General features: G+C 42.1%; 1 protein-coding gene across 2 annotated transcripts in view; it reads right to left on the bottom strand.

The window, feature by feature from the left end:
* slc12a2 (solute carrier family 12 member 2) overlaps window positions 1–24513 on the bottom strand; it is a 73732-nt gene extending 49219 nt beyond the window's left edge. For both annotated transcript variants that reach the window (XM_070989829.1, XM_070989832.1), the window contains exon 1: window positions 23474–24513. In XM_070989829.1, the coding sequence (XP_070845930.1) occupies window positions 23474–24058 (585 nt within the window). In that variant the 5' untranslated portion in view covers window positions 24059–24513. The remainder of the gene's footprint in view (window positions 1–23473) is intronic.
* Between the last annotated feature and the right edge of the window lie 390 nt (window positions 24514–24903).

Below are 24903 nucleotides of genomic sequence, written 5' to 3'. Positions count from 1 at the left end.
CAGACACGAGTACGCACAGAGTCTATACCTGCTGTATTTTTAGAATAATGCTGTCATAATGGACTGGACATGTCAAGGGCAGGTTACATAACCCCGTTAAAAAGAATGTATGTGGCACATTGTGCTATAAAATCAAATTCTTGGAAAATGCTAACCTATTAGTAATAATATGTTATTGCTGCACAAATATGTTTACATTACCATTGAAAAGGTGTCTTTTTACAGCAGCGTGTCATATTCAGTCAGTTTCCTTTGCGAATGGATGACCTTGGATTTATGGATCCTCTTCCACTGTGTCATTTTACAGCAGTGGAAAGGAAGTGTGGTGATACAACTCCAGCCTGTTCACATCCCAAGAGCGAAACACTCAGTGTGCAAATTAACAGTGCCCCCCCCCAACAAAGCCTTCATTTGAGGATAGTTCATCAGCAATTGTTGATGTAACACAATGTCTAGAAAATGGAACAAAGTTTATGGTAAGATAGAGGAAACATGACAGACATGTAAATGAACATCTCTGAGCAGAGAGGCTCTGTTACACTCCGCTGGACGTATAAACAGGTGCTATAAATTATCCAAGAGAGCCGAGCCTCTGGCATGTGCTGGGCTGACCTGTGGGGGGGAAGGCTTGGGCTTAACACATCACTCAGCATCACTTCACCTGGGCCATCTGTCGACATGAACACCCTGCATGTGTCCCCTCAATGACTCAGTAACCCTCCAGCAATGGCAGCTAGAGAGGCTGTAGAGATCCCTCTCCGCACCAGTCAAGGATGACTTTCCTCATTAAGGGTTTTATTCAGTCATGGTTTTTTAGGGTATTCTGTTTGGCTAAAGGGGCAATATTAATTACTAATAAAATCAACAAAGATGCTGTGATTATGTTTTAAGCATGTAAGTAACGATGATGTTCTGATACAGCTGCATTGTTACAAATGAAAGATTTTTTTTGTTGATTTTTTTTAGCATTAAGCATAAAGAATTGTAGGGCTGCAACTAACAAATATTTTGATAATGGATTAATCTGCCAATTCTTATTTCAATGAATTATTAATTGGATAAAAGGGGGAAAAAAGCTACATTTGTTTATTTCCCATAATTCAAAAAACAAAGCTTATTCCTTGTCTTACTGTTAAATAAAGCTGAATAAACGGAAACTGGGAATGCAGCCACGCGCTAAAAATATATTTATTGCAGCTAATTAGTGTTCAATAAATCTGTCGTCTCCAAAAGATTTGTGTCAGTTTTGCTGGGCAAACACACAAGGACAAGTTAACTTAAAAACAAATATAACAGACAAAAGTACCTTCCGCCTGTTTTCTCTCCGTTTTGTGATGGATCAAGCTTTATCAGCAGAGTTAGCTTTATTGAGCATTAGCTTTAAAACAGCTTTATCCGAGGCTGGAATGGAGAGAAAACGGATGGATGGGATTACATTTCTTTATAAATTAGAATCTATAATTGTGCATTTCTGTGCTGCATAGTTGATCCCTGCCTCCAACGTTTTGCAAGTGCTTAACCCAGAGCCAAAGCAGACGGCGTTATCACCACACATGACGTGGCATTGGCGCGCGAATAGTGGCAACTGATGATGTAACGGATTTTAATTGATTGAATCAATTAGTTGTTGCAGCCCTAAAGAAAAATCAGAAGATTAAAAAAAAGGAGAAAAAAAAATTACTTTTCAGGATGAAAGAAGCCAGGAGGCCAGAAGCGAGTGTGGAAGACAGAGTGTGGACAGAGCTTGACTGTCTTTTTTGGAAAATACCTGACCTGATATTGGTGGTGCAGATTCCAATTAGGGTTGTTTAACAAACTTCGATACTTTTGGGGCATGGAATGAAATACGTCTGTATCACAGCCAGCACTGGAAGCTGGCATTAATTGCTTAGTAAGATTCTTAGTCTTCATTTCTTTGATATTTCCTGAATAATAATTTTAGTATTAAACTTCATTATTGTATGAATGACTGGTGTGAAACAATGATACATTAGAAAGTGTCATTAAAGGGTTTTTTATCAAAACATTTCAAATGTGCACTACCATGCTTCCAATTAGTAAGGAGGCTTGGAAAACCCAGCAGAAGCAAAACTATGCGAGATATGCTGCAAACCCTTTTCCTTGTCTTGTCTGAGTTACCAGAACAGAGAAACTTTGCATTCCCTGTAGCAGCTACAAACACAAATAAGATGTGGGACTGAATCACTATAATGGGGTAATGTTGCCTCAGAGCCAGCATCAGTCTTAACAACAGCAAAAGCATCCAAAATGAAAAGAAAATTTCACTTGACATACATATAGGAGAACATATAACATTTATATTAAAGGTATAACATTTTTAGTAGAGTACTTATGAATTATGTATTTGGAGGGATAGAGTATATCATACTGATTACCACATGGCTCCTGCATTGCTTTTACAGTTACCACCCCACCCCTCCCTTTAATGGAGACAGTAAGACAATAGGCGGATGTACACCATCAGCCAGCCCCAAGGTATACATGACTAGTTCATTCCACAAAGTAAACAGTGCAAACAGTCTGCTGGGATAAAAATAAATGTCAGGTATCAAACAGAAATCAGTCAGGGTAAGAATAAAATTCTTGGCAGCGGCTGTGTTGGGATCAGCCCAAAAGATAGCTAGTGTACACAGACACACAGGACAAGGCAGGAAATTAAAGGGAGAATTCCTTTCTGAACAGCCAATCGGCCATGACACAGACAGTGTGCTCTTACTGCAAGTCTCCAAGCACACGAGTCATTCTCCCATCCTTTAATTTGAAGTATTTGCTGTCTCACCCATTGTTCTTTGAAAGAAACCCTGCAGTAGTCCAAAGCCTGGGGGGCAGTGACCCTCTGAAAGTGAGGTAATGATATCATCCAGCTCTGGGCAATGACGCGGAGCCTACATTAATGGCTTCTAGCAGATACAGATGTAATGGCTAAGAAAAAATCTTCAAGTGTGCAGCAGCCATATGTTCACAGTGAGCAGATGAAGACTTAAGAATCATAGTCGACATAACCTCAGACTCATTTGACATACCAGCTTTAATTAAGTGTGGTCAACACAGGTCTCAACCAAGTGTGTTTTAAGCCAGGCCAAGGGAAACTGAAGCTCTACAGGCTGGTGCTGAACACTTCAGTATGCTTTAATTGAACTAAGTCACACAAAGTGTTGTCCAATAACTTAAAAGGCAAAATCTCCCAATGATTTTAGGAGCTAGCCAGCTAATGACAAATAGTGTTGTGTTTTTAACTGATCTGAGAAAGCTTAAGTAAATGATGTACAGTACCAGTTGTACAAACCCAAAATAAAACTGGAAAAATTGTGGCTTCAATCATGGACTACCTGACCAAAGAATGAGTAAATAATGCTAAATTTGACCAGACTTTGTTAAGAGCTTTTGGTACTTAGCTGTTTTTGGTGCTTTGGTACATCAATTCCAAAAGACTACTGAGCTTTGACACCAAACCCTAAATGACAACCAGGCTTGGTTGGACATGGCTGTGGCTTTTTGAACCATTTGAAAAGCAAACTGAGTGACTTCCATGTGGCCCGAGGTTGGCTTAATAATTCAAAGATAATTAAATCTGCTTCTGGCACAAATTATTGAAACAGCTGGGCAATGGGATATTACATTCATAGTTTCAGAGCGATGTCAGGTCATGCTGCTGATGTCATTATGCAACACTGACAGTAAGGTCTGCTGCCCTTGTGTGGCATTAGGGACACTGTTAACCAGGGAGCATCTGTTGGGTGATCTGTAGAAGCAGGTCAGACTTGCTGTCAACTCCAGCTCTGTCTCTTTAGGGCTCCTCACATTATGAGCATTATGACCTATTCAGGTTGCACATTGGTACATTGCAAGAATGTTTGCCTGTTTGCTTGTATTCATTCATCTTATTGGCACTAATGATGCTGATGCTCAGGAACATAGAAAAACTGGATTCCTAGCATCGTTCTTATGATCTGTAGACATTCTATTAGCATCGACTAATGATAAGTCCTAAAAACAGTATGGAGTACATCATAGGGTAAACAGTCATTTTCGAATGACTTCTTCTGACAAAATAAATAAAATAAATACAAATGTTTGAGTGTTTTAATGAAAGGTTACCTATACCTCGAAGCTTAGGGAGTAAAATCTTTAAACTGTGGAAAAACCCTGCCCATGGAGCCCTCAGATTTTTTTATTTAGGGAGTTTTACAAATCAGTGCTGAATCATTCAAGAATCCTAGTATCTCCAATCTATGTAATGTTTTGTTTTGCCATTCCTTAAAGCCAATCACAGAGCAGCAGGGTAAAATATAAAGGGACCCACTGTTTATGAGACTGAAAGAAAAACCTGGGAAAGGTCACCTGGCTCCTGCTTCATGTTGCATGTCTGTCTTGCATGTGTGAGGTGGAAACAGTTCAGAAGTCCTGATGCTGGTTTAAATCTGTATTAGATACACTGCGTTTTGTTTATGTTGGGGATCAAGAGAGGATGTGCAAATCTCCCTGCCACAGCAGTTCCACTTAAGGGCTAAAAGGCTCTAAATTACTACAGCACATAATACAAAAAACCATCCTATTAAGAGGTAGATGGGAGCAACAAAATCAGTGGGGAAGGCTGACACACGTCAGATATACCAACGTAAACTCAAGAACTGGACCTGATGTGGCTGAGGCTCACTCTCACTGTTGAATGCACAGCACAGAGAACAGAGCAGACGACACAGGATGAGTTAGTGAACATTATCTACATCGCTGAAGCAACACAAAGGCTGGCTTTGCACAACAATGACAAAGCATCGGGCGCTTAGCACGGCAGTGCAAACTGTACCATCACTTGCCATGAAGGGTATCATTACAAAAAAGAAATCCTAATGTAGCAATTAGATTTTAGTTACTAGATAAATTAACCTTGGGACTTAAGTTAATCAAGGTTTTAAGGAACTTTTCAAGACCTATTACAAATCCTGAGGGACCCGCCAACTGTAGTCAGCAGACACTGTCATGTCCTGCTGACTACATATTAATGAATAATTCTTCTGCCAGAAATTATCAGGACTGACGCAAAACACCTAATCAAAAACAAATACGGCTCCTGTTTATGTCAGTGAGGCTGCAACTGCCAGTTTCCCTCTGAACTTTATGGAAAAACAGGCATCACTACAGGCAATTAGTTTTACTGAAGAGAGAGTTGTGCTGGGTTGTGTAACAGGAGAGCGCTGATGAATTAAAAACCACATACTGAAGGTAACTTGGCATCATTTAAAGCAAGGAGCTGGGAGAGTCTTATTTTGTTCCTGAACTGGAAAGCTCACACTGCCTGACATAACTTAAAAGGCAATACAACTGGTATTGGTAGAAATAGAGGGAAAGGTCCATTCAGACGTGGCTCTGTAAATTGAAGATAGTCTTTTGTTAAGGTGGGTGGTAGGTGGTTGACACATGGGCGTTGTGCAATGAAGGCGGCATTTTCACTACCATATTCAGAAATACAAGAAGACCAAATCTAATCGTTCCTGAATATGAATCCTCATGTTAACTTAAAAGGTCCTAATAGCAGAAAAATGTAGCAACCATAATCGGATTATTGTATCCACGTCCAAGCACAACTTTCAAAGCCATAGTGTCCAATACTAATATCCATTAATTATAACCACTTCAATGCTGATTTCTTCATTGGTCTCTAAACAACATATGCAGAACAGTAGGCCTACTGTTGTCAAATGTGTGCCAAATTAGTGCAAAATATCACAAAGATATGAAAACAAAATCGCCTATTCACTGGAGTGCTTTTTCAAAGTATCGCTGTCACATGCATCATCATCATCCATCGCATGAGCTGACACTTCATGTAAACAACATTTTTTCTTCAGAAATAATAGATTCTTTCAAAACCTGGTGGCCAGGTTACGTTGCTGAGTCCATCTTTCCTCTGCTGCGTGTGTCGTGAGGTGCAGGTCTGTGAGTGTTTAACCAAGGCAGGACTCACGCACACAGAGAAGAGAGGCAAACAATCAACAGGAAGAAACGTGCACTTCATCTAAATTCAACCAAAATCCATCAGTGCAGCACCTTGGGTGTGTTTATTTGTGCTTTAGAACATAATGACAGTGAAAGAATCCAAAAACAAGGTTCTTTCTCTGATTCCCGGCTTTGTTCTGGCCAACATGGCTCCCTCTCTTCATTCACTCTCTGGCTCGCCTGACCGCCACTGCTCTCTCATTCTCATTGAGTCGGGAGGAGGGGCCAACTTTGAATGGTTTGTTTTCAGACTGCAACCAACAAATCCAGCACAGTGTACCTTTAAGTAAAAATGCCAAACATTCTTTGGTTGCAGCTTCTCTGATGTTATTTATTACAGTACAGTGAATATTTTCAGGGTTTTGACTGTTGGAAGAGTAATGGGAGTTGCCTCTGTGGCTGTTAAACCTTTACTATTTGTGACAGTAACACTGTCCACAGGTACACTGTGTCCCATATACGTATTAGTTTACATTGCTGTGGCAAGCATCTTTTGAGCCTGGCTGATGGATTCTCAGATACCCATTTCAGACAGAGCCCCCCACCCTCCCTGCATCACTCTATCAGTGATTGAGAGGAACGATCAGATGTCCACTGTCTCCGACATCTCACCATTGTTTGGAAAAACCTCCCACCACTCAGTTCATTATTCTTTTACTGCACTGAAACTCTCCCAGAGTTGGATTCCCTGCTGCCCACTGAGGCCTGTTGATGGAACCAAAATGGCCTGGCCTCACACTGCAGAGATTTTTGTTTTGGAATTGTGTCGAATTACTGTTTGACTCTGGCATGACCGTCAAAGAGGTGATGAATGAGGCACCTGAAAACACTGAGGAGCTTTGTTGCTCGGTGAGGTAACAGCATCTGTGAATGCACTCTAGACAGGCAGTTTTGGGAACACTGATAAGTTTAAAGTTTTGGGAATGGAAGGGAGTATGTGTTAGGCAATGGAAGCAGGGATGTGCCCTTAATTGGTTTCAGTTTTTACAAACCTATTGTAAGCTGGTGAATCTAAAATGAAGACTTGCCCGTGACGAATGTAGGAATGTGACGGTATCACATTTTCAGGCTACACTGGGGCCAAACGTATCAGCGTGAAGAAAAAATATATCATGATATTGTATCAAACTTTCCAGAAAAATAATGACATCACTCCATGCCTTGGATTTGATCAAACTTTATAAACTGTTCATGAAGGCAAAGACCTGCAACACTGTTGGACAAGAATATAAAATACCCTCAAAAACACCAGACAGGAGCAGGTTGGTTTTTAAAAGTTTAGGGCAGCTGACTAGAAAGGTCTGTGTTACTTAATTTTACACATCTGCTCATGTTTTCATTCATGTTCTGATTACTTTTGAGTGTTGAAGGTTAAAATAATAGATTAATCCATGGAACAGTTATTAGGGCTCTCAAAAACCAGTCTGCTCTCCTTCACTGGTCAGGCGACGCTCAATCTCAGAACCCATCAGCTATTTTAGTCCTTGGGTGAAATGATCAGTGTTTCGGGCCTCAAGCGTAGTAGTAAATATCTGGATAACGTATAACAGATATCAGGGCCATGATGTCCTCTTTTGTGGGCCATTCAGTGTTTATCGTCCAATTAGCAATTTGCCTTCCAAACTAAATAATTCAGCAGTTCAGATAATCTGTCTAGACAGAAATTACAAACAGAAAAGTCTGACCCTTCTGTAGGCCTTCTGTGTGCCTCGCCATTCACAATGTTCTTAGATCTGTGTATTTAGGAGTGCTCTCTCTGCTTCAATCCCGACTATAAGCAAAGCTTGGTGTCCCAAACATACAGGAATATTTGGCGACAACAAACACAATTTTCAGGCATTTCTGCTCCGATGCTCTGTTAACGTCTAATTTTCCATCACATGTGCTTGGCAGACAAGTGTTTATAGAAATGGGCCACCAAGAACGATTTAATTTTGCAATTGAATGCAAATTGACCAGATTGTGGATGCTTCCTGCCATACGGCTTGCATGTGTACACATAAGTACACATGTGGCAGCTTGTAAACATGTATATCAAAGGATGTCTGCCAATTTTCCATGATGCTAACCACAAGCTCACAAGGAGTTGATTCGCGCTCGCTCCTCAGGCGGAGGGAGAGGCTACTGTTATCACATCAAAATGACCTCCAAAGATCATTGACTTGTTCACCAAACACTTTCTTCTAAAGAACATATCACATGTCAGCTCTGCAGACATATGGTGGGTTATAATGATGTGCGCAGACAAAAGCTCTCATTGTCAAAGTGTCCTCAGTTCAAGGTGAATGATTAAGTGCTGGAAACCTTGACTTACTTCTTAGAACATTATTGAAAGGAAAAAGAGACAGCACTAATTTCCTGAGAAGAGGCAAATTCAAATGAAGGGAAGAACACACAATTGTTTAACTGTCATTTACTGTGGGTTTTGGTTATTTGGCTTTGTAAAATCAGTGCCAGCACAGTACCCAATATTTTTTTCCAATACCAAAGTATGGGGAAAACATTTTTGTTTTGTTTTTTGCACTATTTTTCATTGTTTTCCCAAGGTTCCCAAAGTGCAGCCATACATGAACATTGCCTAAATAAAACACAGTTTAAAATCAGCCAAATGATGATATAATATCAGCAACTTTGGCCTAAAAGAACTAGAGGAGGACAAGTTACAGCAAGCCTTTGCTTCTTTCCGCATGACTCCAAGGAGGTGTTCTGGGACACTTTATTAATACAAATGCACCATTATTTGTCAGAAAACTCCTGGCCATGTTTTTAATATCAGCATTTACTGTTAGTTCCAGTATGCTGTGTTGATTGCAGTCAATTCTGGTGTCATTTAATCTTCCTGTATCAATCCTACCCATTCATAGCAGCAGCCGTTTGCTGCTCCATACTGCAGAGGCGGTGGGGGGGGGGGGGGGGGGGGGGTGTTATCACGTGAGACGGTGATGTCATCATTCACCCCTCATACTGTGACTGAGCCCCTAGGTGAAAATAGTGCATGTGCTTTGAGAAGTGCTGAGCTTTGCAGTGCTGGGAGAGGACAGTCGATCTGTCGTGCACTGCCGAGTGCTGCAAGAGTGAGGACTGCAGGCAACAGGAAATGTGATTATGAAGGTCACCATTGTTGTGTTCCTTGAAGGGGACTAAATTCCACTGCTCTGAGAAAGGAAAGGGGGGAATATTGCGTGGGCTGTTTGAAAATATTATTGTAACCCACATTTTTTCTCTGCTACTTTCAATGTGCCTCATCAGTTTGTAAAAGTTCCTGAAAAATGAAATGGGAAACTTTGATAGCGCAAGTCATCGTTCAGCGTTTTCATAGACTCTTTTTCCAGAGTACTGTCCAAGACAGGCAGCAGTAAAATTACACAGGCAGCAAACATAAAACAAGCATATAGTAATAGTAGTAGCAAATTAAAATGAAAAAAATGAACAAATTACAGAATAATAAAGCAACATTCATCAACATTGAAAACATCTGCAGCCAGATGTCCTTGCTTCCAGTTCATTTAGATTCACGTAATCTTGCCACTGATTCCGAGCAGAGTGAGCAGCACACTTATGGCGCATTTCCATTACACAGTTCCAGCTCTACTCGACTCGGTTCTACTCTACTCGGTTTGGTTGAGTTTCCATTACAATGGAGTACTTCATAGTACCTCCTCAACGTAGGCGGGGTTGTCATACCACGGCTGTGCGAAACTGCCATGATGTCAATTTGTACGGGACGCAAACAGAGCCGACAAACAATGGAGGACATCGAGGCGATGTTGTATTTGCTGCTCAGTTTGTGGCTTTTTAGTCTGGACCTCGTCGACGGACCACGGTGATATTTTACGAGCAGCCATTTCCCTTGAGTGAGAATAAAGAATAAAGTCAGCGGTTGCTGTTGCCTGGCGTTACAATGGAGGGGGCGGGATTGTTTTTCCGGTGTTGGACGTCACAGACCAGTGACGACACTCTCCGGCCAATCAGTGGCCGACAGGCTGTTGACGTCACACATATAGTATCGCTTCTACTCGCTTAGAACCTCGCCAGAGCAAGTACTAAAAATAGTATAGGGTACCAGGTACTATCCCTAATGGAAACACAAAACAACCGGGTAGAGTAGAGTCGAGCCGCGCTAGTGGAAATGTGGCATTAAAGGCCCCCTTTCCCAGCTCAGTAAAGACTTTTGGGGCACTTGGGATGAATAGGTCCTTGGAGCAAAGACGATAACTTTCCGTATTTGCAACAGATATGACTATTCAACTCTGACAACGGTACGCCATCTATGCAGTCCATGTATGGATTACGTAAACAGACATGCAGATCCATTATATTTCAAGTCTCGAACAACAATATCCTGCAACTCAGTCAGTGACAGCTTCAGGAGACACTGTAGTAATGTTGCTAGGAACAGTTAGTCATGAGTTGAGAATGAGAGTATGGCCGGCCCTGTGATGAGTAAGAGGTAACGTTATATCTTATCAATTGTTTTGCCAGTCAGCTGGCTATTAAGGATCAAAAAATTAACTTGTTGACACTCACTATCTTGTTCAAGTTAGTTCTATGAGGCTCAACATTAGCTAACATTATTACGACCTTCACCTACAAAACGCTAACAAGTTAACACCAACCCATTAGGGCAAGTGAGGTTACATTCACAATATGGTAGCTAAAATAAGTACCTTGGTAGTAGTTACACTGGTACCGAGTACTCACGGATACACTGCCTGGCCAAAAGAAAGTCGCCATCTGGATTAAACTAAGAAAAATAGGTAAGAGCCTCCTATTGGATAATTACTGCATGGGCGATTATCTTTCAGCTGGCAACAAGTTATTTAACCTGAACTGATGCAATGAGTAACTTCTAATTTCTTAAACAACCATGTCAAAAGACACATCCGTGGTCGTGGAAAAGATGTTAGTCTGTATGAGAAGGGTCAAATCATTGGCATGCATCAAGCAGAGAAAAAATCTAAGGAGATTGCAGAAACTACTGAAATTGGGTTAAGAACTGTCCAAGGCATTATGAAAAACTGGAAGGGTAGTGGGGAATCATTGTCTTCGAGGAAGAAATGTGGTTGGAAAAAACATCCTGATTGATCGTGATCAACGATACTTAAATGTTTGGTGAAATCAAATCGTAGAAAAACAACAGTAGAGCTCAGGGCGACATTTAATAGTGAAAGTAAGAGCATTTTCACACGCACAATGTGAAGGGAACTCAAGGGATTAGGACTGAACAGCTGTGTAGCCTTAAGAAAACCACTAATCACTGAGGCTAATCAGAAAAAAGGCTTCAATTTGCTAGGGAGCATAAAGATTGGACTGTGGAACAATAGAAGAAGGTCATGTGGTCTGATGAGTCCAGCGTTACTCTGTTCCTCTGTAAGAAGAGAGGCAGATGAAATGATGCACCCATGCCTAGTCACTACTGTATAAGCCTGTGGGGACGGTACTATGATCTGGGATTGCTGCAGTTGGTCAGGTCTAGGTTCAGCAACATTATGTGCCAAAAGAATGAGGTCAGCTGACTACCTGAATATACTGAATGACCAGGTTATTCCATCAATGGATTTCTTCCCTGGTGGCCAACCATATTCCAAGATGACAATGGCAGCACTCATCGGGCTCACATTGTGAAAGAGTGGTTCAGGGAGCATGAGACTTCATTTTCACACATGGATTGGCAACCACAGAGTCCAGACCTTAACCCCATTTATAATCTTTGGGATGTGCTGGAGAAGGCTTTGCGCAGTGGTCTGACTCTCCCATCATCAATACAAGATCTTGGTGAATAATGAATGCAACACTGGACGGAATTAAATTTTGTGACATTGCAGAAGCTTCTCAGAACAATGAATGTGAATGTGTGCCGTAATCAAAGCTAAAGGCGGTCCAACAAAATATTAGAGTGTGTGACCTTTTGTTTGGTGGTGACTTTTGTTTCCTGGCCAGGCAGTGTATAGTTAGCTATTGTGACTAGGGCTGGGCGATAAAACGATGGTGATATGTCTCGCGATAGACACGTCATCAATATCAATAAAAAATGCGCTCGATAAAACATTCGATCATTTTTTTTCTTCGTCGGAAGAAACCTGAAGTTTCTTCCGACGAAGTTGCATGAACAAAGGCACTCGCTCTCAGGTAACCGAGCAACGTAGGGAGTAATCGCTGATCAGTGAGAGAGACACGCTAACACACCAATCATGTAACAGTATCATGTTCGGTTGCGCCGTCTCGTGTTTGATGCTTCTCGAGGAGTGAGATGAGAAAAAGAAAGCGCTGCAGCGAGCGAAGAAATTGTCGATAAAACAGGGAAAGTCAGCTCGTCAGTATGGAGTTTTTTGGATTTTATAAGTTGGACCGTAGTCAGACCAATGTGGTCTGTAACTTATGCAAGACTGTCGTCTCCACCAAGACCAGTAATACCACAAACTTGTTTAACCACCTTAGCCGCGCGCACTCTTTGGAGCGCAGCCGTATTCGCCAACGTCCGCCAACAGCAGCACCACCGCACAAGCAGCAGACCACCATGCAGAGGTATCTGCTTCAGTGCCTGATGACAAATCATCTAAAAGGCACGAAGACGTAACAGAGGCAGCAGCATATCATATAGCTAAAGACATGCTTCACTGAGCACTGTGGAGAAGCCAGGTTATAAACATCTCTTACACGTGCTTTTTTTTTTTTAAACACACTTGCAATAAAAATATAATTGAATAGTTCATGTATGTTTATAGTAAGAAGAGTAACTAAAGTTGTTCATATGTCTAGGCTGGTTTTATAGTTCAGTCAGTGTTACTGTACTGTCTATCATGTTTGTTTGTTTGTTTGTATGTTACAGATGTCAAGTCTACCTCAGTTTCTGCTATGTTTACAAAACACTGCACATATCTGAAAACATTTTATTCAGCAGAAGGTGAATCAGCTCGTGAACTTCCTGCACTAAACCTGCAGAAAAAAAGTTCTCAGGTTTCTCTCTGTTTACATTTTTACACTTTTTTTACATTTATTCTTTGAGTGTTTTCCATGGCTGTGTTGACATTTCCTTTCCTTTCTGCCTTGATAGCTGAGGGGATTATAATCAGAGGAAGGTTCAATTTAAAATAAAAATGTTTAAATTGAATGTATTTTTCTCCCAGTCCTTATTTTAAATAGGTCATAAAAAATATCGATATCAACCAATATAAAACACTTATATCGCAATAGAGTTTTCAGCCATATCGCCCAGCCCTAATTGTGACATAAATAAAGTCTATTATAGTTAACTGTATACCACTAAAATAAAATGCATTATTGGTACATTTTCACTGGTGTAACTGAGAAACTGGGCATTCTCGCCATCAAAGGAACAGATCCTAAGGTTGTTGTGTTTTTGAGCCTCAATGTAGAGGATCGTGATGTTTGTAACTTCTGAAATATCTGCTGCCTCACCATGAAAACACAGCTGTGCTCACTCACTGAAGCTGCTTAAGTCTGCAAATGTGTTCCTCTGTGTCCATCTGTGGCACTGCAGGGCTTCAGTGGCGATAGGCTATTACTCGTGATGTCTAACCAATCTGTGTTGACGACAGATAGTCAGCGGTGGCTGCATCAGAGCCAAAGTAGCATTACAAATTCATGTATTTTATCAGCAATCAGATCAAAAAATTGCGATTCCGACAATTAGAAAAATGCTGAGCATCAGATCACATTACCAGTCAGGCCAATGATCAGCTCAAGAGTCAGCTCTTGAGTGTCCTGTCTCTGAGTGTCTTTCTACTGGCCTTACGCCAGCAGGCAACCATTATTGTTAAACCCTGGCATGTCTGGTTTAGTCAATACAAACATAGTGTTTGCAAACTGGAGTACAGCTGGCAGTAGCTAATCTGTTCTTACTGCTGTTGCAGCAGTAAGAACAGCTGCACCAACTGCTCCATTGAAGCACCAATCCAAACTACATTCTTAAATGCTATCAGTACAAACTGGTGGTTTACCAGTCTATTAGATATATCACTGGTTTCCACCCAAATGTATTGCACATTTTAAAAGCAAAAGAAAATGCTTATGAGCGCTTGTTTCCAGCCCCTACTGTTATGTGTGTGTGTGTGTGTGTGTGTGTGTGTGTGTGTGTGTGTGTGTGTGTGTGTGTGTGTGTGTTTGTACATACAGAGAGTGGGAGGGATGGGTTTTCTCTGTTTTCCTTTATAATGTTTTTAACTGTTGTAAAGCACCTTGTGTTGTATTTTATTATGCATGAAAAGTGCTATATAAATAAAGTTTGATTTGATTTGATGCCAATTCTCCAGCCAGGTGCCATAATACCACTGCAGAAGAAAAGTGTGCATCAAGATGATGGAAGGACAGTGATGAACGATGTAGAAAACATGACGGAAAAACAGCATTTCTGTTTGTTTCATGTATTAGTTTGAGGAAAGTTAGAGTCTCATCGCTCCACACGGTTCTGATGTGTTTGTCTGCCACCATGTTTTATCTCAGTGGAGCAGAAGTTTCAGTGAAATGTTTTAAAGGAAATAAGAAACCAATGTTCCCAGTGGGCAAAGTACCACTTCAAGACTGTCTGACACCCGCACTACTGTCTGTTCAAAATAAGTGTAAAGAAAGGTATGCTCATACTTGACTCAGGCTAAACTATGGGGTGTGAACCAAACCATGACTTTAGTGCTGTTCCACCTCTAGTGTCAAGAAATTTAGGAACAGTGTCACCATTACATAGTTAGTGCTTAGTATGTATCTGGGTCACAGCTAAAGAAAAAATAAAAACAACCAACCAAACCAATAAAAATGATGGACAAAAGTTGTGATAAAGGACAATTGCCATTTATTCTCGAGCATGTACTAAGTTGGTAAAACCAACCACTGGAATGTGTTTTTGAAGGATTATTTTATAGATGAAATGAAGACTGAAGCACATTCCCACACATACAACAGTCATGTCTGAATAATTCTGCTTGCTTTACATTGAATCTGTACGACTGCTGTGAACACCTCACCTTATTGTAAGGTAAATGGGGAAAAAAACCCAAACTCCCATATGCTCCCACTTTAATTACTGTAAGCTGGTACAAATGGTCTGGGGGGGGGGGGGGGGGGGGGTTGTTGTGCTATTTTTGACATCAGGCTGCATATGACGCACTTGGATGTGGGGATAAGAAAGAGGCCAGGTCCTCGGCAGACAAAAAGCACACAGTACCTCCCTCTCACACACACACACACACACACACACACACACACACACACACACACACACACACACACACACACACACACACACACACACACACACACACACACACAGAGTTGGCAACAGCTCGTAAACCTCTGTGTGCGTGCGTGCATGCATGCGTGTTACAACAGCTGTAAGGCCATCAGCCTGATGCTGAGACAAAAGGACTCTCTCTCCTGTCAAAGGCCACACCAGAAGCCCAGGGCGTCCTTCGCTTCCTGTTTCTGTGTATTCTGTGTACAATCTGTGCAGCAAACAAAGAGAAGGGGGGCAGCGTAGAAACAGGGGGAGGGAGACTTTTGCTCAAAAAAAAGAAAAGCTCTTATAACACTCAAACAGAGGTTCCATTGTGCAACTTCACAACATCTCCTGTAAAGAGCAGCAAACTCAACATCTGTACACTCGCTGTTTTTCAGGCAGCGTGTGCTGAGCAGAGCGGCTGGAATCTTGTTTTCCTCCTTTTTTATATTAAAAAAAAATCTAGAATTTCACAATTACAAAGATTTGTGGGGGTGATGAAGATGTCAGCCTAAACTCCAATTTTATGAGTGTCCTGATTGATTCAGTACGCTGGAGAGTGCTTCCCATTAATTACCTCGACTGTCACAGTTTCATAATGAACTGAAACGGTCTTTGCACTTCTTGTAATAATAAAAAAAGAAAACATTGTGCTTCTGGGGACAAAACATTGTTTGCTGAAAGTCACATTAACTAACCTCCCAGTTTCCACTGACATTATACACTAGTCCAAACACAAGCTTGTCATTATCAATGTATGATGGCAAACAGATAAACTTACTGCAGAAGTTATCATTGATATCAAGGAATTCCCGGTGAGTGTGGGTCATAACCTGGCATTGATTAAGACCCTGCCCTTTGTACACACCTGTGGCTACCACCGATTGGATGGTTATGAAACACTTTTGCTTTTATTCTTTGATGCCTCAAATGCATGCTCTCATCAATTTTGTGTTGTGACCATTTGTAAACTGCGTTACGTGCTTTGTGGATGTGACTTTCTGCCAAGTCATTACCATTCATATCTATACAACCAGTGTGTTCATGATTCAATTGTTTACCAGAGAACAGAACAAGAGCACAAAGCTGTTAATAGATCTAGCCTCTTCACAGTGTGTGCAACAGACTGATGGATTTAACTTTTAAAAGTACAAACTTTTCTTTTGAGAGAGCATGCCCCAGGCCCCCCTACAGGGTGCAAGGTCCACCCACCAAAGTCTCACTAAATCCTGTGGGAAACACTGCTGGACAAATGTCAGGACATGTTCAGTTGCTCAGCCGTAAGCCTCTGAGGACTATAAGACAATACTCAGAGACTTTGTATTTCATCATATTTTATGCAATGAAAGAAGCTGAGAATGTCTGAGAATCTCTCTGTGATTTTAGGAGTACATCCAGAAGTTAAAATTAGAGATGTACCTATACTACGTTATAACCAATCTGAGAATCAGGTACTTGCTTGTCATTTAAAGTCATGTATTACTCACAGTATTACAAAGGAATTGATGCATACACTGACCAATTACTGATGTAAGTAAGAGGAAAACATATCTACCCGATGCCCCTGAAGTTCACACCATCTTCCACCATGTTCACCATAACATAACATAACACAAATGTAAATGTGATCCAAATGCTCCAAATGTAAACTTCTGGAGGCTGACTGCAGGGAAAACTGAGTACACACTGTGTAAACAACAATGTGGGTCAGTGATGAAAAGCATTAATTCATTCAGCCAGTCCAGCTGTGGAATGTGAACATAATGTGAAGCTTGATTTAATTACATTATTCAGATTCATGCAGTGTGTGTGATCTCCGACCAATCGGTGTCATAACTGCATGAGCAATGGGAAGGAATGTAAGATGTCTTAGCTTGAATTCTGTTCACACCCACAGCTTAAAAAAGCCTTTTATACATTTTGGAGCATATACAGTGTGCAGACCACCTTCTTCTAATACCTGTTATATTGTCTAGCACGTTGTCTAGCACCTGTAGATTAAAGGCCTTTTTGAGTAAATACATTTTGGAGCATATACAGTGTGCAGACCACCTTCTTCTAATAGCTTTTACCACTACCCCATAATTGTCACTTCTGGCCACTGGTCAGCAAGATAGTACAACTGCAACAAATGGCACAAGGACTGCAGCATGTGTGCATAGGCAATAAGGCCACATCAAAGAAATGTTATACGGCTGAGATGCCACTGTCAAACTATATCACTCCTTAGTCAAAAAGTTAAGCTATAAGTTATGCTATAGCTATGCATGATAGCCCAGCCTTTTTTCAGACAGCATGGACAGCTACACTGGAGCAACACAGAGGGTGACATCAATATTTAAGCACAACATATTTATGCTTGGCTGCTTCGGACTGAATAAATCTGCCCTGTCACCAACAGCACACTGCTGTGGTGGCTACTGCGGCCTGATCAAGGGCCAAATACACCAGGACAGTGGGACATTCCTGTCTGTCCCTGCTGGTGATGTCCGATATTCACCCAAATTTCTTCTTCTCAAGCTCCCCATCACTGTCCTTCTCAGGTTACATGAAGAACCTGAAGTGTTCAGTGGTAATGCAGGAAATGCTGCAGCATTTCTTTAAATACCCTGAGAGTACACCGAGTGACTCATTGATTGCTGTGAAAAGTCCATGGGCAACAGTCAATTGGCACAGTGGAATTTCCATCCCACATTTCGATCTGGTACAGAGAGGGGAAAACTCTTCACTGTTAGACATGATACAGTGGAAACACCACGGTCACCATGACCTTCAAAGCACCACAAACCCCCTGAATTTTGAAGTCAAAAAGCTATTTCCTACATTTGAGCCAAAGACTGCTGCTTCTGTGAATGTGAGCCAACCACAGCAGCTAATTAAATCCTGTCGGTGATCAGTTGATCATACATATCTGCTAGCAGCAGTAATTTTGTGGTAATGAAACAGGCTCGACTCCTGATTCTGTACTGCATACTTGCCATTAAGACCCAATATATTCTGACTAAGGAGGACAATGGGAGCCCTCTTTCAGCTACACAACCTTGAGAAAATATGAGAGCAGCTTTTCATCACAAACTACTTGATGGCTAGATGTGGGAACAGCTCATCAGCTGCATCAGAGATTACGAGGAGGGAGATTGCTTTTCACCCTTTTTCATTTACTATACAACTGAGTGCAGGAAGTGAACTTAGACAAAGGCACTGTGCTTGTTGTCTTATAGGCAAAGTAGACAAACTACTAGACCTCAATATCTCAAGATCTAACCTGTCCCAGGAAGCTAACCCAGCAGGTTACCTGGAAACGTTTGCAGTTCTTGATAACTGTATAAATGTTTCAACAGGCCCAGCACAGGAACAACTTACACACAAGTGCAGGCTGCATTTCACTACTCTCAATACAGCAACGACATGCACAATCCATTGGGTGTTGCATCACATCCTGTGTATCGATAGGCTTAATGGTCATTTCCAGTAGTAACAGTATGGCTCAGGGCAGTAAAAGTCTTTCTAGAATTGCATGCAAGTCAGAATGTATGGCACCACTGGGGCCCAATTAGAGCCCAACCCATACTGGGTTTCTCAGGCAGTATGAAATTTGTGATAAATGTGATGTCATTCATTTAAATGCTGTTCCTAAAGAGATTCAAAATGATTATTCACACATTTTGCAATATTATGTCAATTATTCACAGATTATAAACAAAAGTACCAAATCATACACTACTACTTTTAAAGCAACCACTGTTTTTATTACTATTCATGATATTTACTCAACATCACATATATTGGTATCACGTTTCAAACCATATTGGAGTGTTTCAGTGTGTTAATCACACTGAAACACTCAAAATCAGCCTGCAGAGACACAAACCTACCCTATGTTACGTAATCCCTCACAGTGAACATCAAACCTGTTTGTTCTGTTATATGGTAACGTGGTACAGAACGTTCAAGTCCATGTGCCAACAATAAAAAATAACCACAGGAAGTTATGCGGTACTGATAGATTACCTAAACTGTGACAATGTCAAAAACATACAACATTCAGATGCTATTGCTTGAAGAACTGCTTTAAGTTCATCTGTCCTCTCACACATTAGGATACATGCAGTGCTGGCATTGCAAAATATTAGAGGTTACACTGTATACAAATGTATATGTAACAGAGCAGCGGGCCAAATAAAAATAATAGTCATTATTATTATTGACAATACTTGATTTTATAATATAATTACATAACAATAGTAATTGCAATAGTAATAATAAAACTTTTAAAACTTCGATGTGTTGCAATCATGTAACTAGTGATGGCATGACAAAACGCCACAAGGAAGTTACTTAACATAGCACTGAACTTTTGCAACAGACATCATTCTGCACTAAAACTACAGCAGACTATGAACATGACAAACCAACATGCTAAATTTTCAGAAAAATAAGACAAAGAAAAATCAGATGAGCAATGGTCGACCAATCTGCTGATGAAAAACAGACAAAAGCTGTTGACTTTAAAGGAACACAAGATGCTCTTGCTTGCAGCCTTGATGGAGGTTAGATAAGATGATTGATATGAGTTCTGTACACTCAGAACAGAGACAGCTCTATGATTCTTTCATTTATTTAATTTTATTTTCATAGCTCAGATGAATATTTTCACTGCAGGAAGATGATTTTCTCATCTTTTCCTCTCATGTCTCTCATCAGTTGGGCTCTCTCAAAACTTCTGAAACAAAGATCAGAGTTCTGCGCTGACTTAATTACTCAACACTTAACAGAACACAGTCAAGCAGCTCTATCCACATTGCTCCACTGATTCATGCTGTTATCCAGATTTATCAGTCTAGATAATCATCTGACTCAGCTACATCAAAGAACTGTATTACTAATTTAGAAAAAAACACTTTGGACATAAATTTAAAAGGGGGGCTGCCACAGATTACGTACTGCATTTCATGAATGTCTTCCATTCATAGTCTACATGTTCACAGAACGAGCCTTTGGAATGGCTCTCTATTCCAGAGTGAGTAGCCAGTGCAGATTTATCGGGGCTATGATGTACTTCCCAGGCTACTGTTGCCAACAGTCACTCTGAAGTTTATCAAAATTTAACCTTGACAATTAAAGGCTGTTGAGGCTCAGATAAACATACTCCAGTTCACTGCGTTCCAGTAGAAATCACTCTTTAGAATCATCTCCAAGAACCGTCATCAGTCACATGCAGTTACGACCCAAGTGTCCTTCCAACCAAACACAGCAGCTGATTTCACTGAAAGTAACATCCACAGAGGAGAAACGCCTGGGGGGAACTCTAACATGATGGGACATGATTGATGCCCATCAATGCCAAACTGAGCTTATGTCACTGACACGCTGACAGATGAGGTGAAGAAAATCATGTGCTTTTGCTGTGTAACTACCATTTTCATTTAGCCACTTACATTGTTTGACCAATTTCAAAATTACCACTCCTCCTCCAGGGTTTAAGGCGCCTTGGTCACAGACAAAGAACACATACTTTTGTTCTGGGCCCGTCAACATGGCAGCCATAATGGTCTGGGTAAGGTTGGGCGATATGTCGGTATATACCGTGCAAAGGTAGAAATGTGTCCACCAGTGGAGTTTTGGCAATACTGTTTTCACTGTGAGAACTTTCCCTGAAGCCGTATTTATGCGCTGTCCTTCACAGTGTCTCCATCACTGCTCTGCTACACTGCGAGTGAGTGGACATGTTGATGACATGTAGTGTAGCTGCTTCATACTCTTTTCTCTTTGCCTGTATATTGCCTTTCACTCTTTTGTTCACACTGCAGATACCTCATAACAGTACTGATATCAACACATACACAGCCATCACTGCAGATAAGTCCCCCTCCTGCACGCTCTACCCAGGCACCACCCCTCACCTTAAGTATTTCCAGTAAGTTAGAACTCGTCTGACACAGACAAATGTGCTACATGTGTGACGAGACATCTCTGGACAATGTCTGGATCTGATTCAGCGGACATTGTCCAGAGTTCCTATGAGGACAGCTTTAGTGTCTCTGCTATACGTTTAAGGTGGGCAGCACGATGTAACAATCCAGCTGTCTCACAAGGTCACATGATTTCTTCAGCAGGGACTGCTCACCACATTCTCTCATGACCTGAGAGCAACAGTTGGTGTTGATAATGCAGCTCTACTGCATCTGTTGTTCTCATTTGGAACCTTAAATCTTCCATTTCGAAAGAAGCTTTCGGCCAGATTGTCCACTCATACCCCTGGGAAGCCCTGCCACCTGATGCAGGTATGTCTATCAATGCCAGACATCAAGCCACAATGTAAAATAATGTGTTTTTACGATTTCCATCATTTTCAACTTGTTTTGTTAGAAATACCACTTGTATTTATGATATAGAATTATTGGTTAATTAAAAATGCAGGTTTTCATTCTATAGTACTTTATCTTAAGTAAATAACAATAGTGAGAGCTCTATAACATTTGATATCAACTTATCCTATGTAATTAGTTTCCTACTATATGCAGTATTTCTACTCCATTGTAAAATTACCACATACAACTTTATTTCCAATTTGGCAAAAAAAAAAGAAGATATAATTGCAACCAACACTGAGGTAAAAGAATTAAGCAAACTCAAAGTCAAATTAAGTAAGGAACACAGCTCTTGCTCTGTTGCTGGTGCAGAGAGACTTCGTTTTATGAGGAGATGTCTGCCCACAGACCTTCATTTTGGCCAATGACGTGAATCTGTTGCATTCTGTACAGTTATTATTTTTAGTTGTTACACTCTGGTATAAATCAGTAACAAGAGAATAAAACCACTTTATAGAGATCTACTGTATGATCAATGTGAATTTACTATCAATAATATTGTATGGGTGACTATATAAATTTAATTAGATCATACACCGCTCATTCGAAGGTATTAAGAACATCCATCCATCCATTATCTATACCGTCTATCCCTTTCGGGGTTGCGGGGGGCTAGAGCCTATCCCAGCTACAATGGGCGAGAGGCGGGGTACACCCTGAGCCGGTCGCCAGCCGATTGCAGGGCCACATTCAAGGACAAACAACCATTCACACTCACACTCACACCTACGGACAATTTAGATGAGCATGCTAATGAGCATGTTTTTGGTCTGTGGGAGGAAGCCGGAGTACCCGGAGAGAACCCACGCATGCACGGGAAGAACATGCAAACTTCACACAGAAAGGCCCCGCCTGACCCGGGGATCGAACCGGCAACCTTCGTGCTGTGAGGCATGCGCACTACCTGCTGCGCCACCGTGCAGCCTGGTATTAAGAACATGTTTTGTATAACAGAGGTTTTATGTCCCTGTAATTTACAGTCATGGGCAAACAAATAAAATGTCTGCAAACATTTCTAGCTGATCTTTGAATGGCGCCCTCCTCAACATTAATGTCATTTGCCAGTCACATGTCAGTGATGAACTGCACTACTTGTGGTTGTTTTTAGAGATGGGGGAAGAAACATTTTACACTACAATGCTGTTCCCTGTGCTCCAATACTTTAAACCTTTGTGGCACCAGTGTCATGTCAGAAGAATGTAATGTACAGCTCTACCATGCACACAAAGGCAGCTCCAAGAAGAAGATGTTGGCCTGCACAAGCCCTGACCTCAATCCCACCAAACACCTTTAGGATGAACCAGAAGATAGACCTGATGCACAGCATCATTGATGGACCTCACTAATGCTGTTGTGGCTGAAGAGAGCAGCCAGGTTCTCTTTCTGGAGAAAAGCTTTCTGATAAGAGTGGGGCTGTTATCATTTTAGAAAATGACAGAGCACCAAAAACATCTGCTGTACACCTGCAACCAGCCCCAGTCGTTCTGATAAGACACTAACTCGACTCCAGCAGACATGGCTTCTATCTTACGACCTAATCTGTCAATGCTAAAAAACAAAGCAGTCGTGTAGGCTTGCTGTGACCTAGAAGTAGCGAGGAAAAGCACATGTTGTTTCTCTCTGCACATGTGCACAAAATCTAAGCACAACACATGACCTGAAATGAAACGACAGGGTCTGTAACGTAGTATTAAAGGATGAATTGAGACTTGATCGTCTTCTGCAGACGTAGTGTGCATTCCTTGTTAGTACCACACGTATTATCGTTCTAAGCTGAATTCTATTCCATGAGACAGTATCAGCGGCGTCGTGCCTGTCTCACTCAGCGTTCGCACAGCCATGTGTGGCGGCTTACCTTGTCGAGCTCGTCGTGCAGCTCCGACAGGGTGGGTCTGATGAGCTTCTCCCCCAGCGGGGCAGCTGTCTGCCGGTAGAAATCGATGTTGGGCACGGCATCGATGGTGTTATGGCCAAAAGTCCTCAGGTAATAGGTGTTGGTGTGGGTGTCATAGTGATAGTGATGCTGGCCCCCCGTGGATGAATGCAAGCTGGTCTCGCTCATCACCGTGTCGCCGTTCTGTAGCCCCTCAACCGGCGCTGCCTCCGAAGAGGCCGCGCTCCCCGCTCCGCTCGGATCGGCGAAGTTTACCACCCGAAACCGGCCCTTGGCTTCCTCTCCGCCTACTCCTGGATCAGCACTCGGACCATCAAGAGGAGCGGTGGGAGTTGCCTTGTCGCTGGATGGGACAGTAGTGGATGCGTCGGAGCTAGGAGACTTATCGTCGGCGGCGCCCGCTGCCTCAGCCACAAGGTCCACCTGGAAGCGGCTCTGGCTCGGCGTCGGACCGGCCGGCCTCAGTGCCGGATCCGGTGCCAGAAAATCAGTTTCCGTCGCGGCGCTCTCTGCCGGGGCGGAAGGCGCGGAGGATGGCGCTGACATGGCACAAAAACCACAAATGAACGTAAAACCGTGTGGGGAAAAAAAACCACGTTACGGCTCGCCAAACTAAGCGGAGGGAGCGTGAAAGCCCGGGAGGTGCTCCGTGACACACGCACAGCTAGCTTCCAATTTACAGGGAAGAACACGCTGCTCCGCCCGGTCCGAAACGGCACAGGACAGACGTGAGGAGAGCGGCAACTTAGGAGTAAAGGATAGCTCGTTAGCTGCCTCGGAACATGAGGCTAACGAACAGGCTCGAAACTTTCTGCCACTCTCTTCCTCCTTCTCAAGCGGCAGTAAATCCAAATTTCCCCCGGTGACTTTCACGCGCTAAACGCCGGACTTAATCCAGTCCACCTCTGGTCTTTCTGTTGTTCAGGGCAGGATGCTGTTTTCAACCTTGCCGCAGCTCCTCCTAGACTCTCGGAGCTTCCCTCGCTGCTATTATACACACTGCAGTCGGCATCACTGAAGGGTGGGCTCCCTTTCGGGGGGGGGGGGGGCTCGCGAGATGTCCTCGAGCTCGGCTCCGTTTTGTGGGGAAGAGGGAGGGAAATGTCGCGAGAAGATATCACAATACCCAAATAGTAGGCGTGACGTTATTAAGCCGAGAGGAAGAGATGAGGACGAGGAGGGGCGGGTTTAAAACTGCACCAACAGGCTAACCAAAACTCATTGTGTGCGCGCTTCTGTCTGTCTGTCTGTCTGTCTGTAGTTTCCTGTATTCACGTGGGTAGGCTGTGACACCTTTAGGGTGTTTGTTGCCATGTGGCCCAAGAGTGAGTATCATGGTGTTCTTCTCTGTCAGAATATGCCTTGAATTAGTGTATTGGAGCCAAGGTGGT

The sequence above is a fragment of the Chaetodon trifascialis genome, chromosome 20 (assembly GCF_039877785.1).
Source record: "Chaetodon trifascialis isolate fChaTrf1 chromosome 20, fChaTrf1.hap1, whole genome shotgun sequence".
NCBI lineage: Eukaryota > Metazoa > Chordata > Actinopteri > Chaetodontiformes > Chaetodontidae > Chaetodon > Chaetodon trifascialis.
The sequence above is the reverse complement of the archived record's forward strand: the minus strand, read 5'-3'. Positions and strand labels throughout refer to the sequence as shown.